Source organism: Hylaeus volcanicus, chromosome 1, assembly GCF_026283585.1.
Source record: "Hylaeus volcanicus isolate JK05 chromosome 1, UHH_iyHylVolc1.0_haploid, whole genome shotgun sequence".
Taxonomy (NCBI): Eukaryota; Metazoa; Arthropoda; class Insecta; order Hymenoptera; family Colletidae; genus Hylaeus; species Hylaeus volcanicus.
Genome location: NC_071976.1, coordinates 10335583 through 10353872, shown reverse-complemented (window position 1 = coordinate 10353872; position 18290 = coordinate 10335583). Strand labels below are relative to the sequence as shown.

General features: G+C 40.3%; 1 protein-coding gene across 1 annotated transcript in view; it reads left to right on the top strand.

The window, feature by feature from the left end:
- Positions 1–18061, top strand: part of LOC128877614 (uncharacterized) — a 493728-nt gene extending 475667 nt beyond the window's left edge. Inside the window, exon 4 of the mRNA XM_054125089.1 lies at positions 17933–18061. Coding sequence (XP_053981064.1) covers positions 17933–18027 — 95 coding nt within the window. The 3' untranslated portion in view covers positions 18028–18061. The remainder of the gene's footprint in view (positions 1–17932) is intronic.
- Positions 18062–18290: the final 229 nt, after the last annotated feature.

Sequence of the window (18290 nt, the reverse complement as noted above, 5' to 3'; positions counted from 1 at the left end):
ACAACGTTTACACCACTTCGCAGGAAATCGAGTTAAAGAGAGGAATATTCGAGCTCGAACGTATCCAGTCTGTGTTCATTGATAATATCCCGGAGTGCTCGCCGGATATACGTAAACTTGTTAATAACGGGTTCCGAAACTATCGATTTTCGGTATCACCCTTAGCTTGTCCGATTTCCTATACGTTCGCCACGTATCGCATATTCGTGCAGGCTGCGCGACTAAGAATAGTAGAGGTCGATACGCCATTCAAAACGGGCAAAAGTTCACCTACTTAAACGTGGTTTGACGTTCGGCGAGCTTTCAGACGATTCAAGAACGTTTTGCTTTTGGTACGCCTAACGTTATGAAATTTCCTTGAATTGTTTTGAGAGAAACAAGTGAATATGAAGCTGTAGAGGAATTTTTTATATAAAAATGAATCTGCTGTATAAGCTCCTAAATAAATACGCAAGTACAGAGTATTAAAAATTAAATACGAGAATAAAAGCAAATTAATTGAAATTAATAAACTAGTATAGTATAGTAAAGGTACACCAAGGACCGGAATAAAAAAGATTCGAAAAACGACCAGGCGAGCGTTCAGGTCGCAGGAAAAATCGAAAAACGGGAAAATCAACAAATCCACGCGTGCTCGACCGATGAATTCTGATTATTAAGTTTCCCGGCTGTCACCTAGGCCAGCGTAGCGTGTGTCCAATAACACGACAGCACGCTGAATGAGAAAAGCCCACCCGTCACTTTATCTGTGCCGACGAAACGTTTGAGCACAAGCCCTGGAGCAAGAATTATTTGTTCTACGCGAGAGCTTTATTAGCAAAGGCAATGAAGGTGTTACGCTATTCGTCGGCTTTGTCTTTCGACGAACCAAGTTAATTCGACGCTGCCGTCGTTTCTACGGGTATTCCACCTTACCCGTCTACGAAAATACGCGAAGAAGCAGGAGATATAATAGAAGAAGAATTAACCTGATAGGGAAGAGGGAAGAAGGAAAACCAGAACGAAGCGAGGATAATAAAAAGAAAGTGCTTTCCGCGCAAACTTGTTTAATCGCGCTTTGACGCCGATTGATATTTCGATGCTAATTCTTCCGTCAGTCGATGTTTCGGCTCTAGCGACATTCTAGGAGTACTATTCAGCTTTACTCTGATTATAATTTTGATAAAGTGATCGACAAGGCGAGGCAGGCATATATAACCGCAAGAACGCTGGCCTCAATTATGTAGGTTCATCAGACCCAACGCCACAATGCAGGTAGCCTGATCTACGCTAATTGTCGAGGATAGACAACTTGACCGTCAATCTTGACGTCAAAACGGAATTCCAGTTGGACAGCGAAGACAATTGTCTCCCCCAACGGGTGAATGATGAGTCGAACGTTGACCTATTTCACTTCGTACTTTAAGGAAGGAAATTAAAGGAGATTAAAATTGAAGATAGACAGGATGAGTGTTTTCCTTGGTAAAAGTTCTTGTACTTAACAGTTTCTGATTTTTACCAGATATTCCCAAGTTCATTAATTCTAATTGTAATCAAGACCGTAACAGGTGTGCTAGTCTTCAAGTTTTGCTATTCTTCTTCGTCACTATTCGATTTCTATCATTAGTTTACTCGATTATAAGTGCATCTAAAAAGTTATACTTTATAGAATTATAATTTATAGAATAAGAATTATAATTCCAACTCTATTTTTGTGAAAACGATCACCAAGACGAGCTTCCCCATACGTCCAAGAACATCTCAATAATTTATAGAGTAAGAATTACAATTACAATTATAATTTTGTGAGAACGACCGCCAAGACGAGCCTCACCATACGTCCAAGAACATCTCAATAATTTATAGAGTAAGAATTACAATTACAATTATAATTTTGTGAGAACGATCGCCAAAACGAGCCTCACCATACGTCCAATAACACCTCCTCAATAATGATGGTTCATTAAATCCACCCCTACCGGGAACTACGTACTTTGATCTACGCTAATCGTCGAGGATGGACAACTTGACCGTCAATCTGGACGTCAGGAAGGAATTCCAGTTAGGCGCCAAAGACAATTGTCGTTTCCTCGAGGACGGTTGATGGGTGGACGGACCAGACGCCGGATTGACGGCGGAGAATTCGCCGTGGTGTGTTACAACAGTGAAACAAGAACGGAACGGCGGGGGATTAGCCGATTATCGATTACGGGGATCGATCTTGCGCGTCGGATAATTGGATTGCGGCTACTTTGTGTACAGGAGTGTAGTACGGTGCACCTGGCTGGTTTAATAACCCCGTGCCCGAGATTCGTTCCCTGTCGGCTGGAATCGACGCGACGAGAACTCTGTAACCCACCCCCGCCTTCGTATGCAACACTGGGATATCGCTTCCTGGTGTACCCGGCCTCGGCGATCGCCTTTGGGGACAATGGGCGTTCAAAGGGCGGCCGCGTAAATCGAACGTGCATGTTTTAAAAGCCCTGACCCGGCCGAGCAAAATTTTCAACTACCCCTGGAAACCGATGTAAATTCCCCGTCGGTCATTTACATCGTTATAGGTTCACCGAGTTCCCGAGTTCGACTTTATCTGCATCCCTTCTCCAATGGACTTATAGGAGACGTCCGACGACTCGTGGGACTGGAGCGTGGAACGAACTGTCGATATCATGGCCCGAAATGGAGCTGCGACGAATACGAGAAAAAGTTTTCGAAAAGTTATGCCCGGAGGGAATGGTGGCTTTGTTTTGGAAGCTAGTTGGTTGGGGTAATTTTCAGCATTAACGGTTGAGCATGTTCTGGTTTGATTTAGGGGTCGATTAGGGGGTCTACTGATGGGGAGAATTTTATGACGCTTAGAGAAATCTTCTAAATCTTTAGAATATTTTTCTTATAAATAGGTGATGTTTATGATTCAACGTCTGATGCATAAACACAATGTCTTCTAATTTGAATCACCCTCTAATATTTTCCCCAAATTCTATTTCTTATCAAACAAAAAAAAAGAAGACAAAATTCCATAATTTTGGCAGTCATAATCCTTTCTGCAGGACCCAGCTTCAACTGTTTTCCACGTCGCACCCAATATTACCTCAGAAATAATCACCCGGGGCTATCCTGGCTACGCATCAAGACTTTGCGTTACGAGAATCTCCCATACGCCTTGCAACAGATAAAATGATGCTCCCAGTTGTTGCTGGAACACGGTTTACGTAGAATTCATGTGCTCGTCGGGCACGAGACGCTTTTCCGTGAAAGCAGGTTTGTGTACTCTTCCGTGCATTTCTCGTTTTGCATTGTGGTCCCTTTTGGAAATCATTCCGCATCTCATACACGAATGGATTTTCGAATCACGAATTCATTATTATTGCGACGCGGGTACGCGAGCGTCCCAATTTTACAATTTTTTTTTATTTTTTTGTTCACAGAGGAAGTCACGCGGAATGCGAAATTTGAGGAACGTCGTCCGTTTAAATTTGAAATAATAGGTGTCCCCGACGGGATACCCATCGCGAAAATATTGTCACGTATTGGCGACTCGAGTAATTCCTTTTTGGTCATCTTGAGTGTTTGTAGTTGCTTATTTAAAATAATTTAATATGGAATTTAACATATTTGATTTGATATCATTCTTCTCAAGATCTTCATCTTATTACGATGAATGTTGTATAATATTAGGTTGTCCCAAAAGTTTCTTTCGTTTTATTAATAATTAATACATAAACAATATTTTATGTTTTATGTTACATTACAAAATTGTGTACAATTCATTTCGCTCCATTACTGTTACAGCATCAATGTCTAAGAAATTAGATTGTCTATTTATATAAACACTGCCACAGAAAATAATTGAATGCAACTCACGAAAGAAACTTTTGGGACAACCTAATATATTAGGTGGATCTAGCATTGGAAATTTCCACGAAAGGCTGTTGATAACGAGGGTGATTACATAATTCATTAAAACTAGAAAGTGCGACCATGTTATAATTTTTCCTAGTACACAGAATTACAACAATGGTATTAAATATTAATCGAAAGTGCAGTATCCAGAAAAAGACTAAAAATCGCTGCGACAACCCGTAACAACTTCTCCAATCGCGACATCAAAGCGATTGTTCCAACCCGCGCCGGAAGTAATATTCGCTTCCCCAGAAGCTACAAGTCCTCGTCGCGAAGGTTTTTTCGTGGAAGCACGGTTGGACCGAATTACCGAGAGGATAAAAGGTCGTTGTTCCTGGCGACCGAAGACGCGAAACGACAATACACTGTCACCGCAGGAAACGTTACTGTCTAAATATTCGCCGAGCGCCGCAAGACGCGGTTCGATTCCGAAAAGGTGAAATTAGACCCTATCCAATCGAGGAAATGAACTACGCCGGCGGTCTCGTAAAAATATGCAAAAAGAAACCCTCGGCGGATGGGTGGTCCTCTGTAGTTTCTGCAGCCTTCGACAAAAAGAGTTTTAATTTCCGGGACGGGAGAAACCAATGCTTATGTAGTCGGTTACGCGCTGCTGCGCGGATAGCCTCAAACAAAATATTACCAGAGCTTAACGCCCTGTACTTGGCGCAGTCAGCAACTTCGCCCTCCGTCTTCCGTTTTATCCAACGTGGCCGAGGGGTTGACGCGTTATCATGGGAAAACGACATTTTCCAACCGCTGACGCGTTCCAGTGATACTTTCCTTCTCTCCTGAGGCAATTTTGTTAACTTGAATATTATTATTTAGTTCCAGATATGGAGATAGAATTTTCTTTTCTTTTTTTATTTTTGAAGCTGTAGACCTAACCCTTGCGATACCATGGCTGCATTTGTTATATGGAATTGATCCAGGGGAGAGTATTTTATATCCACCTAATGTAGGGTTCTCCAAAAGGGCCTGTAGAATGTTTATTATTCTTATATGAAGTATACCTTCTTTTCAAAATATTAGGTTGTCCCAAAAGTTTCTTTCGCTTTATTAATAAGTAATACATGCACAATATTTTAGGTTTTATGTTACATTACTGAATTGTGCACGATTCATTTTGCTCCATTACTGTTACAACATGAATATCTATGAAATTAGATTGTCTATTTATATAAACACGACCACATAAAATAATTGAATGCAACTCGCGAAAGAAACTTTCGGGACAACCTAATAGTTATTTGAATTTAAAAATACCCTCTTTCTAATTTACCAAGAACGGAAGAAAATATTTTTCCATCTGAAAACCTGGTATAAGTCTCAATTTTTTTTAAATATTTACTCTACATGCTTACTTCTATGTATATTAATTTTGTCACAGTTCTGACTTTAGATCTGCATTAAGTCTGTTTATCTAAAATTTTCTAAACAATAAATCCAATAAAATTATTCCCTCAATTTTCTTTTTAATTTCTACTCTACATACTCCAACATATCTACGTTAATTTCTTCATAGGTCTGATTTAAAATCCCTCTCCAGCCCGGCCAATTTCTCGCCTAACCTAGGTTGCATTCGACAAACTCCTAAACATCATTCCCAGCGAGCTCGCTAGTCATGAAACGGCCCTGCAATTCCGGCTACAAGTGCGGGGACTTACTTACCCCAAGACCGGATAAATTTCGTGCTCGTTCCTCGCGGGCTTAAATCGTCCGAAACCACTTACGGCACGTTCGCGAACCGCACGTCGAGGCGTATCGACGCGGTGGTAGCCGACGCGAGGAGGATTCGTCCGTCGTTGCAACGAGCCACGCTCGGCAGGAAGTTGAAAGCGTTACGAGCCCGCCACCGCGACCCAGGACGGTAAGATATTGGCGCAAAAGTTGCCGAGAGAGAAAGACGAGACGAAACTGGCATCCTGCTGACTCGGCTGGCGGACTGGGGCTCGCCCTCAGACGTCGCCCCGAGAGAGGAGAAACCTGGAAGTACGCCTGGAACCACCTAACCTCCCTTTCAGCTGCTTCGTCCTCCGGCCACCGACTTTTGTCTCTTTTGCTCTTTTCACGTCTGCCCTTTTCCCAGTCTCTATGTCAGGGCTCTCCCGTCCCGCGGGATCCACGTAATCCTCTTCCATCATTTCGCAACGATGATATGAAAAGAGTACTTACGTGGGTTCAATTATGATGCCCCATGCCAATAAAAACTCTCACTTTCTCTCTTCGTCGCTGGGCTGGCCTTTCGACTACCGCTGCGTCTGTCCCTCTCGAGAGGCCTTTCCCAATTCTGCTACCTAACTTTAATCTTAATACCCGTTATTATATGGTATCCAAGGGGGAGGAAGAGGAGGATATCGCGAGAATATTAAACAGGGAAAGTTTATTGTCGCGGTTGCGGGCTGGTAATCGATTCTAGATATTTTAGAGAGGAGGTCTAGGTCGGAATTTTCGTAATTAAATTACTGTAAGTGGAACAGGATCGGAACGTTTAATTAAAACCGCGTTTCCATGCGTTTTCCCAGAAGTTTTGCTTTATGTTCTTGGTAGATATCGAATGCACAAAATTGTGCGTGTGATACGATATTATGTAGAGAAAGTTCAATTTATTTAATAATTTAATGTATGTTTGCAATTAAATCGATTGGAAGAATTTTTAAATTAATTTAACTTCAAAGCATGTTATTCTATAATCATTATTTGAAAAGATTTTATAATGCTAGTCACAAGAAGAGTGAGTTCTATCAAGTGATCCTAAGGATTCTTCGTTTGTGTCCTTGCTGAGTATCAAGTTTGCACAGAATCATACACTGTTTAAGTATTAATACGGATATTATTCAGATATCTTCTTCTACCTCAACAGTGACAATTACTCGGCCAAACTTTATCAGAATCTACTCCACGCATCTCCAACTCGATCGCCGCTAAAAAAGAAAGTTTCACCACCGAAACAATTACCAAAGTACTCGCGAACCCGCGCGCATGCAGTCGATACACCCTCTCGCGTTGCGCGTTTAAGAAGCCTCTCTCGCTGTTTCGTTTTCCGTAATCACTTAATTATTAATCACATTAAGCGAGGCTTTATCAACTCGTAAGTTAATTTGCGCGCGCCGACGGTGATCGCAGTCGATGTTAATAAAGGATAATAAATAATATTATCTTATTACCGGGAGTAAGTAATTGGCGCTTCGCAATTAGCACCGGTGTTGTCGATGTAACTTCGTCCCCGTTTATGCTCGTTCGACGAGCGGTCACCATGAAAACTAGGAGCATTCTCGGATTATCGATTACGCCCGCGAGCGAGCGTGTGCGATCCACCAATTAATCGGAACCTGGCGCAAGGACGGAGAAAGGAACGTCGAGCGAAACAGGTGAAATAGGTTTTGCCCTAATTAAACATAAACCTTCGACCGGAGTTCGTGTTATGCGAGTTTGCAATGCGCGATCGCGGGACTGAGTTTTAGTCGAGCTGCCATTTACCACTGTATGGGGGCAGGGTAATAACACTTGTGATGATTAACTTTCCTCTATTAGCTATGTATAAACTCTATGAGAATATACTACTGATTTAAGGTCAAATATGAAATAAACTCATAATTTTAATACCATTTCAGTTAAAGTAAATAATTATTAAAGAAAATAATTATGATGTATAAATTTTTAAAAATGAGGTTCAAATATGGAATAGATGAGACTAACCATCAAGATGATATTGACAAAATCCGCAAAACTGTAAATAAATATTTTAATTAAATTTCACTCCGCTATAATTGTTCTGTAGATTATTTAAAGCGTGAAAAAAAGTCGATGGCTGACGAGGAAAAAGTCCTTTCGCGACAGGGCGCTGATTACGAACCGAAAATAAAATTCCGCGAACGAATAATTTAATAATTTAATTACAACTCCGTAATTGAAAATTCCGTGCGTTGGATTCGACTTACACCTGCGCGAAGCTTCCTTTCATTTCCGTCGTTAAAGGACATGAAAAAGGCAACTGGGCGAATCTAAGGCGGAAAGGAACACTTCCGGTCAATCTATCCGGCCACCAGCACACTTCCGCGCGTGATCTAGTTTCCGTCGTATAATTACCTGGTATCACAGCCAGAGATAATTAACCGATAAGGGTTGTCAAAGGGAGGAACGGAATGGAGGGGGTGTCATCAAAAATGGATGGAGTTAATCGAGAACAGAAGAGATAATGATCTCGACCTTTCAGCTCCGTCGACCGAAAGCATCCCGGAAATTAATTGAAACCCCTGTCATAATGCATTCAATGAATACGATATACATTGCTGGAATAACGAGGAGCAAAAAGCACGTTCGGATTAAAAGTACAGAATTTAAATATGTGTGTATATAGTGGAATGGAAAACAGTAAAAGTGAGTAACTTGTCATTTCAAGTATTTGAATTTTATCTTTCAAGCTTAAAATGAATAGCTTGAGTTCTCCAAGTCAAGTCTCCTTTGTCGAAGACATTTTTACGTAATTATTTAATTAGAGATCGCATGTCTGATTAATTGAATATCATAATGGTTGAACACAATAGCAAACTAGAGATACGTATTCCCTTTTGCAGGAGACGTTCACGTAATCATTTAATTAAAGCATCGTATTTAATTAATTAAATACATGTACAATTAGTAACCATCCTTTGTTACCAGAGGCTTAAAAGAGAGCTACAACTGGAAAGTCAGGTAGACGAATTTCAATATCCCTCAGCTACTCTGAACCATGTGTACACATATTACTTCGGATGACAACAAATTTTCTGTAGCAACGCAGGCGTTGATCATATCGCAATCAATTGAAAATTTGACTAACCGAATAAAAGATTAATCAGTTCTCGAACATTCAAGTTTCTCATAGCATCGCAGCCTCTTTTAAAAATAATTTTAGTAAAATGATGAATTGATTCGCGTCACAAATTAATCGCGCGCATCACACGATCTATATTGATCCGATGCTGTTCACCTCTAATTTTACCATGTAAATCCACTCTTCATAAAATCCGACTAACTAAACAGCGCGTCTCTGAATCATCCCGCGAATCATGACCAGCGACGAAACGGCGTTAGAAGAATACCGAGTCACCCTTTTGCCGAAAATATCGAATAATAAAATCGGCGCGCGGCAGAAGGAGCCAGGGGGTCGCAAACGAGCATATCGCGAAACGACTGGCCCTATTAATAGCGAGGGAACGCCGTTTGCTATGTCTTCGTTGTATGTCATCGTTTTATTTTTCCAGCTACTCGCGTGCACGGTCCCTTTCATCTTCGGGACTGCCGTGGAACGATGTATCCCTTGTAGTTCCATCATACGGTTTCTTTCCGACCTCGAGGATGTCGTAAATCGTGCCCGGACACGGCGCAATGCGCACCTTTAGCTGCTATTCGCAGATAGAAGAAACCGCAATGTTCTTCGGGGTTGGCTCGCGGCAGCTGTCCCGCTCGTTGTGCCCGAATAATCGTCGGTAATTTCTCCGGGGCGCCGGTGTATCGGTGCCTTTTGGTGGCTGGCGTCGCGTATGTACCCGTTGGAGTCTGCGTTTCGGTCCTGTAATTAGTTCCCCGTGGACTGAACACGTGCCGCGATGCGTCGAAGGCTGTAATCAGACTTTCGTAGCCAGTTAGCTCGGCGCAGGGCGTTCGATTTATGTCCCACCCTACGCTGTCTGGGTGGATGGAGCGGAAAAACGATGGGAACATCTACGAAGCATTGGGTGTTGTTTTATTGAAGCTTCCTGGGCAGTCTGGGCCGAGCAAACAGAGCAAAGAGATGGGGAGAAATACCTAGCTAATTTGACTTGAAAATTATTGGATGATGCCGAGGAGTGTTTCGAGAGTAAACACAAATTTCTTCAGATTTTTGGAGGCCTTGGATAGTTAAAATTGTTGAGATGAAGAAGGCGCAGTTTCCAAACGGTGTTCTAAACATTCAAATTTTTAAGAGATGATAAAGAATCCCTCTTTCATTTGATTCAAATTTTTATAGACTTTTGGAGGCCTCGAATAGTAAAACTTCTTGGGTTGAGGAATACTCAATTTGCAAATTATGATAGTAAAAGTAACATTGAGTGTTAATGGGAAGTTGAGTCGGCATTCCTGAAGGTATAACACATTAAAAATCAATTAACAAGCATATGATCAGATTCGGCAGGAGCACTCAGGTTCCACAGCCAGAGGTCGTCAATCAGGCTTCCTATAATTAATCAGGCTTCTTCCTGTTTGGAACCAGCCTACTAAGCAATCACGCTTCTCGGTTAATTAGTCGTAAGAGCATTTTAGGCTTCACAACTGTATCGGAGAACACTCAAGTTTCATCTCGCGTACCAGTAGTTTAACAGAAGCACTGTCAACGCCTGTTTGCCATTTGTTATTTAACAAACTTGCGACTTGTCGTTAGTCATGGAAAAATTCCACGCGAAGCCGAAGAAATCGATGAACAAACGAGAATCTCCTGGAATAAGACTGATGGCGAGTGCTGCCACACCTTGCTTGACGATGAAGTCGACTTGATGATCTCCTAATCAATTTGAGCAAGGTACTTTAATCACGATATGGAAAACGTAATCTACAAGCTAAGAATAATACTAATTTTCCAGGAGGTATTTCAGGCTTTAATTTCATAAAATATTGTTCAGAGATAAAATTAACAATAAGAATCATTATTTTCTAATCAATTTCAGTTGCATACGATAAATAGTTGTTCGTCCTGATAGATCATCACTGCAAATATTCCTATTTGAATGATACAACATAGATGCAACTATAAGAATAATTTTCCCGAGTCTATTTAAAATACTTGATTGGACTCATCGACGTAAAGGGATGCTTTGCACGTTCCTGTGAAATGCAATCTGCGGATGACTTTAACTTCGCAACGAAGTACACACATACACTATAGAAGACTGTAGCAGATGTAGCGAGTATACGTGGCAAGCGCAAGGGGAAAGACTATTTCTGTCGTATCTGTCTAATAATGCAAGGCTCTATAGACGTAGTTCTCTGAGAGCTTATATACCAAGTGATCATCCGTTTCAACCTTTAATTTGGAGACAGCGTTATCAGGTATTCAAAAGGGAATGTCAAATGATCTAAAAATATTATATACGGATGTCACAGTCGCACATGTTTCATGAATTATATTAATTTATTAAGGACATGGAATCAAAGATAGCGCACATATATCGCGCGTCTACGTTACTTCCGCTACTGTTCCTCGAAACGTGATTGTTTCTCTTCTTTTCGTGTAAAGCGATAAAAAGATATGTCACAATATTTAGACCGCATCACGTCAGCGGGAAATGACTGAGTAATTATTATTAGACTCCACCGCAACTAAAACTAAAACTGAATGAAGATAAGTGTTTAGTCATTCAGTAATATTGTCTAACTATAATGTGAATCATCTGTATATTGTAAAAATTTTGTTCTATTTTATAATCTTCTTAGTTTTATAATAAAATCCTATAGTCTCTTTTGATAAAAACTTTACACGATAATTATTTCCTCCGCTAGGAGACGTCAAAATACCCCAAAACGTAAAGTTTCTAAATAATCTACCCCTGTGCTATCAAAACAAAGTCTAGGCTTTTCAAATCCCCGTTAAAATAATTAATCTCGAGCAAAATGAATCACGTCCATCAAGGATTTTGAAAGGGAAAATAGCCGAACACGTGAATTCCGTGGTTGATCACGGCCGCGCTCGTCTGCTTCGCGAACGAGTGAAATTTATTTTTAATTAACGTGCAAATGAATGCGCCGGCGACCGTTTTCTGCTTATCAGAGGTGCCATTCGTTGGCGTTGATAGCACTCGCGCGTACTGCTCGGAGAGATTATTCGTGTCTCGTGAATCTGTCCGCGAAACGAGTGTCCAGAAAGTGACATGGACATAGTCATCACCAGGTTAAGAAGCGTTAAAACAGAAAATCTGCTTCTCCGATGACTGAATCGCGAATTGGACGCGTCGTCACGTTGATTGACGTGTACCAGCGAATCGAAAATTTGGTATTATTTATGTTTAAAAACGCACGTGGTCGCTACGAGGATCGTTCTTCAAGCTAGTATATGGTAGGACATCTGGTTCGAGTACATTTCAGTAGATAGAATTGTAATTTGAAATAATTGGACTAGAACTATACGGTATAATCTCTGGTTTGGGTTTCATTCTACTATTTAGTCATACAGCGTATATAGAGGCTTCAACTTGAACAATTCTTCGAAATTCAGATTGATATCAAGAACACGTTCACAAGTTTCTACTTAAAAAAAGAAGAGAACCAAATATTTGATTGCTTTAGGTTTAAAAAATTGAAGCACGTCTCAAGACTTTACTACAGAGAAACAATGCTTGTTTCCGCTTTAATTTCAATGTTCAACTTTTAATTTTAGCTTTCAATTACACAGTATTCTTTTTTCTTTAATTTCGTATATTACTCATGCAATACAGTTTGAGAAACACTGGTCCTACACTATAGACGCCCAGGATTGGCCGGATCCCGCGAGCCAGACTTTTAGGAGAATATTTTTTTCAATATAACGCGCACAGCAGTTGGAGCGTTAACGGCGACGCGGGTACCAGAGGGGGATGAAAAAAGCCGAATGCCGTCGTTGAAAAAGCATTGTGTCAGGAAAATTGATTTAGCTATAAAAAAAAAAATCGTCATATACCCGTGGCGGATAATACGGGCGCCTATATTACATTAATTAACACCAGCGAAACGCGTATCAACGGCTGTAACGTTAACGCATTAAATCGACCATTTCCAGCTGATTAATCAACGATTGATGACCCTGCGCAGAATAGATGCGTAATAAACTGATTTACGTCGGTGGCAACGACACGCGAATAGTGACAGATATACAGTGAACCACGAAAGTTTCCACCATTCTCAAATGATGGTTTGACGTTAAAAAATGGTGACTGAGACGCGTAAATATCACGATGATGCATGGTAAAATGGAAAAATTGAACCGTTCATTGTACAAATCGATCAATTCCACATTTTTGAAAAATCTTAAATTTAAACGTCACAGCACTTGGTATATTCATAACTTTTTATATTTACAATAACTTTCCTCAATAATGAAAGATCCCTTAATAATGATAATGAAATGAAAAATCCCTTCATTTGACAGCGTTTAGATACTTTCTTGGCTCACTGTACCATACATGATTCGCGATGTGTGTAAAGCACAGCTCAGACACGAGCACATCGCGAAATTATCGCGGATCACGACGCGTTTAATTAAACGCTCCGTGTATTTCCAGCCTCGCGAAAGACTCGCAGCGATACAACGCTTATTTGTTCGGACAAATCATACATATCAGAGGTCGTTAAACATCTTTGTGTCTGGAAGATTGATAGGCCAGGGAACAGATGCTCAGGGTGGGGGAGTGTGTTTTCATGGAATATTACGATAACGTTATTGGTGTGCTTCAGAAGTTAATGTTTCCATTGTTCGATCTTCTTTGTTCGCTCGAATTCTCGTGCGACTTTTCTGACTGTTACTGGATACTACAAAGGAGATGGATCGTATATTCGTTTATATAATTGTATCTTTGGCATCCTTGTACACATGTGTCTGCATGAATTTGTATTTTATCAAGGAATAAAGTCACGTAGCATTGAATTTTCGAATCAAAACCCTTTTAGAAAGGGGTTGAATTATCGAGTCCCAAAAATAAACATGCTCAGGTCAAATACCAAACATGCAAACGATTGGAGATAAAGATGAAGATAAAATGAAGAAAAATAGACGTAGATTAGATGATGATAAAGATAACGATTATTACCAAAACGAGGGATGAGATCGCAGCGATCGCTGACATTTATCAAATCCAGCATAAACGATCTAAATGGGATAAATCTGGGCAATAATTCATTTTATGGCGCTTAAACGCGATCGCTGGCGAAAATAGCGGGGGACGAAGGGGCGAAGGCGAAAGCGTTCCAACGACAGAAGTTTCGCTGGGTGGTAGGCTTGCGCTCGAGCGAGGAAACTTCGCCAGCACGCTCGTCGAACGTAAGAGCCATGAGTGACGCGTAATTACTCGCATCCGAATAGCAGACAACTGGGATTGAAGGGTACCAGGGCCCGGAGTGACAGAGCATGTCAAAGTTAAGCGCACGGTAGAAAAAGATCGTGACACTAATTGCTCGAAAATATATAGACGATTCTGACGGCGCCTCGCGGAAAATCCGCTCGCCTCGCGCCTCTAACGGATCCTGCTCACGTCTTTCCTGCACGCCCTGACGAAGACGTTCCCAATAACCGACGAGGGAAACTTCTCTAATCAAATACGTGGCAAAAGCTAGTCGTTTTATTTTATTTTATATTATTAATTTTATTTAACGTCAGTATCGCACGTGAAATACGATAAAAGGCATAGGCGGCGTCGCTGGTGGCTTCACTAGTTCATTTATGATAAAAAATTGTAGAGGAATTACTACATGACACCCTCTGTGACAATATTTTCTATATATAAAAGTCACCAAATTAAATTTTAGTTCATGGCACTTCATGAATATTTGATAAATCACTCCGAAAATATGAAACTAAACAGTCGTACCTGCATGCATATACGTGTCCATATATACAGAATTTTTGAAAATTTAATGGTATCAATGCGTCACATGTGCAGCAGGCAAATTTTTTCGATTTTCTAATAAACCATTCGCGAAACGTAAAACGAAACAAAGACCAACATGCACACGTACACAGATTCATACACCCAGAATTTTATAACCACTATTTTTGTTTACATTTTTGAACGCAGAGCACGTAACAGGGAAAACTTCGAAAAACAAAGGGTACCAACTATCGATCAATAGCAATACTTCCCTATTCCTCTCTGGTGTATTCAACTAGACCAGTAATAGGAGACAGTAATTGAGAAGAAGATAAGAATGAAACTATTTTTATAGATTTTAAAATCTTAATAATGGCCTTAAAATCAACCTACAATATTAGTATCGAAAATCAAAGGTTAATATTATAGTCAAATCACTCCTCGAATTATTTCTTCGGTAATACGTCAGTTTCCCGATCTCTAACTTGCCTCTAAAATAAACCAGTTTACTCGAAATAGAATTAAATTCCGTAGCCAATTTCGTGTTCAATAGGAAATGTAATAACAGCGTATTTTAAGCAACGTTGAAGGATTCGAAGGCTCTACCTTAAGTAACTTCTCAGACGGCATTAATAAAATTACGTTCCTTGATATTTTCGCCTTTGCATTCTTAGAAGAATCATAATGCTTCAAATTACGTAAAACAAGTCGAAGAAAGTGTTTCGTCTTCGGCGATTTGGTTCACAGAATTTATAGCGTGGTGGCTTGCTATTGATGTCTGACCAGTGGCGGGCATATTCTACTTCTAGGTATAATCAGTTGTTTACTGGCTCGGAGACGACACTATCTGAAGTCGAATTAAATACGTTCTCTGCTCAAAGTATATTAATGAATACAATTAATATTTTTGGAAATAGGGATAAACTAGGACAAGGCTGTTGTTTATTATCATATGATATAAAGAAGTCCATAAAATCCTAAGAAATTAAAACGTCTCAGGTTCTCTCTCTCTCAATAGTACAAATAACATTTTACTTCCACATAAAAATTACACACAATTCAAATTCTCAAATTAAATATATGCATATAAAATTTTACTTATCTCATTTTTCCGACGATGGAGACGAACCAGCCCTGAATCAGGTCCAATAAAAAATATTTCTCGACAAGCATGCAGTCTCCAGTCACGCGAAATCGAAACTACCAGCGCATCCCACGTTTCGTGAAACGAAATAAGTCTCCAAAGTATGCATTAGTCAACTCTGTACGCGACGATCCCGTTGTCTAACAAGCACCCGGTGTTTCAGGAATACATAAGTTAATAAATCACCGCGAAGCTCGCGGTTCCATAAAGGTAAATGGAAACAAAGTTCCAGGCCGAGTGGCGGGAAACCCGCTTATTCATCCTCGACTCGAAGGAAACCTGGCCCAACCAACCCCTCCACCCCCTCCACCCCCGCAAGCCTCACGAATTCAAGTGCATTCTGTCGGCAATTAAAGTTTTTCAATATATTAAGCGAGAGCAACTCCCTGGCGTGTCTGATGTTTATAGATCGCGTCAGCTGTCGGGTTCACGAAACTACGAATTTTTGGAGATGGTGGGGGGAGGGGGGGGCGGAACAACACGCGGAAGGGCGCAAGGCGAGGGCTCGCAGGAGTCGCGAGTAGCGATTCGGCTCCGGCGTCTCGGGAACACTGAACTTTTCCCACCTCCTGCTAGCAGTTTTCGCGTTTCCCTCACTTTCCATGGGCAATCCGTTTATGCAGCAACCCGTTGCCGTAGGTCGTAACCTTCCGGCGTGTCGAGCTAAGCAGACCGTACCAGACGGCTGCAGATGCGCATCGTCTGCCGCTGGTGCCCAGAGATTTCCGTTCTGACGATTAATCCTGGCGAAACGCTCGCACGTTTTCTGGGATCCTTGGACGCGAATGAAAACATGCCTTAACACTGCTTACGATTGGGGTAGGGCTTCAAATCGCTGTCCTCAAAAAGTATTATAATGTACCAGAGGTGACAGCGTTGCGTAGATAATAAGTATAGAGGTAAAGGTTTAGAAATAAGAAATAATATTTTAACAAGGAAGTGTGTATATAACAATCTTTATTGTTACGCGATAAAAAGATATACATGCATACATAGCTGTCCTCGATGACTCGAATAGTAATAAGAGTTGTTTTCCGGGGTATCATGTCGATTCTGACTAGGGAATATAAAATTAAACTGCAGTTTATTTTCATGCACAATCAAGTCTACTGAGAGTCATATTCACATATGTAAGACACTCTTTCAATAATAAATTTTGATTTTCAAATAAACCGGTTACAGCTTCGTGCTCTTCTAAAATTATATAAATGTGTACATAATTATACATACATTTATAGCGAACACAAAAATATCAATACTCTACATCGTGCAAATAATTCTGAATTCACTGAGTATGTACACATCGATTAAAATGATATAATTCTTTAAAAAACGTAGGTAAACCAAGTCACATCAACATATAAACTCGACAAAGACCATATCACAGTACATACATTGTCATCCATTAATTTCCACTGAGTAGAACGCACGACAAAAATAATTAAACTCCTGTTTACTGCGAATTTATTTACCCATTGTCCCAACGAGCGTAAAATTAAGCTTGAAACCGCGGCAAAGTCAACGTACAGGGTTGAAAAGCCAAAGCACAGTGTACCGTTTAACGTAGCAAAGCTCGTGTTCTCAAGAGTCGAGTGAATGCCACAGGCCGACGCTTATTAAACCGCCCCTAATTATATTTCAATATACGTTCTCGAACGCGGAGTATCAAGAAAGGAGATTCGCCGAGACGAGAAAGGACGATGGTAGTTCGCGAGGGGGGTTTGAGAGGGGGTGGTAGCGGAAACGATGCCAAGGGATGGTACGGCCTGGCTTCCAGGGTGCAACCCCTCTCGACCGCGCTGGTTACCCTCGAGCGCGGAGATGAATTTGCTGCTCGTCGATCCCTCAGTCTCATCACCTCCTCTGCTCTAATTAATAGCTTCGTCATAGATTACCGCGGGATATTAAAATAGCGTTCGGTCCTAGCGCGAATACCGTTTCTTCAGCAGCTTGAAAGTCTTCTTAGACGTGAAGCGACCGTGGTTTCTTCCTCCTTCGAATTTAATCTCGATTTTACACGTGATTTAGTTACCGTGATAAAGATTTCGAGCATTTATGGAACTCGTTGCTATGGAAAGTATGTGTAGATAGTATCTAGAACATACATTTCACATACGAATACAATAATATTAATATTTAATTTTGTGTGAATAATTTTCAACACATTCAGCATGTGTCTTCTGCTGAATAAATTTATGAGACTAATATTAGGGGCTCGTGCATGGGGTTGTAAAATAATTTTAGAATAAAAATTATTGCTTGGTGTGTATTCAATATATGAAATGAGAAAGAAATTCTGTTTTTCTAATGTATTTATGTAATTCTGTTACAGGTAAGTCGATGTCATACACCAATCGTACTTTTATAGAACACGAGTATGTAAGTACTTATAATTACACAGTTATGTCAACATTATACATTGTTTAATATAAAAAATAGAATGCTTCAATTAACTCAGAAATGGGCAGAATTTTATTGGAATAATAAATGTCGGAAAAAATCTCTGTATAAAAATTGATCATGCAAATTAAATTGTAATTTTGATTAAACGAATCAAGAGTTTTATTCGAAATTTTTATTTAAATAAATGTCTTGTTAAAAAGAAAAAAGATCTTAATATCAAGTGCAACGTTATCGAGGAGCAACGATGATCGTCACCGGTGTTTCAGGATATTTGATCCGCTCTCATC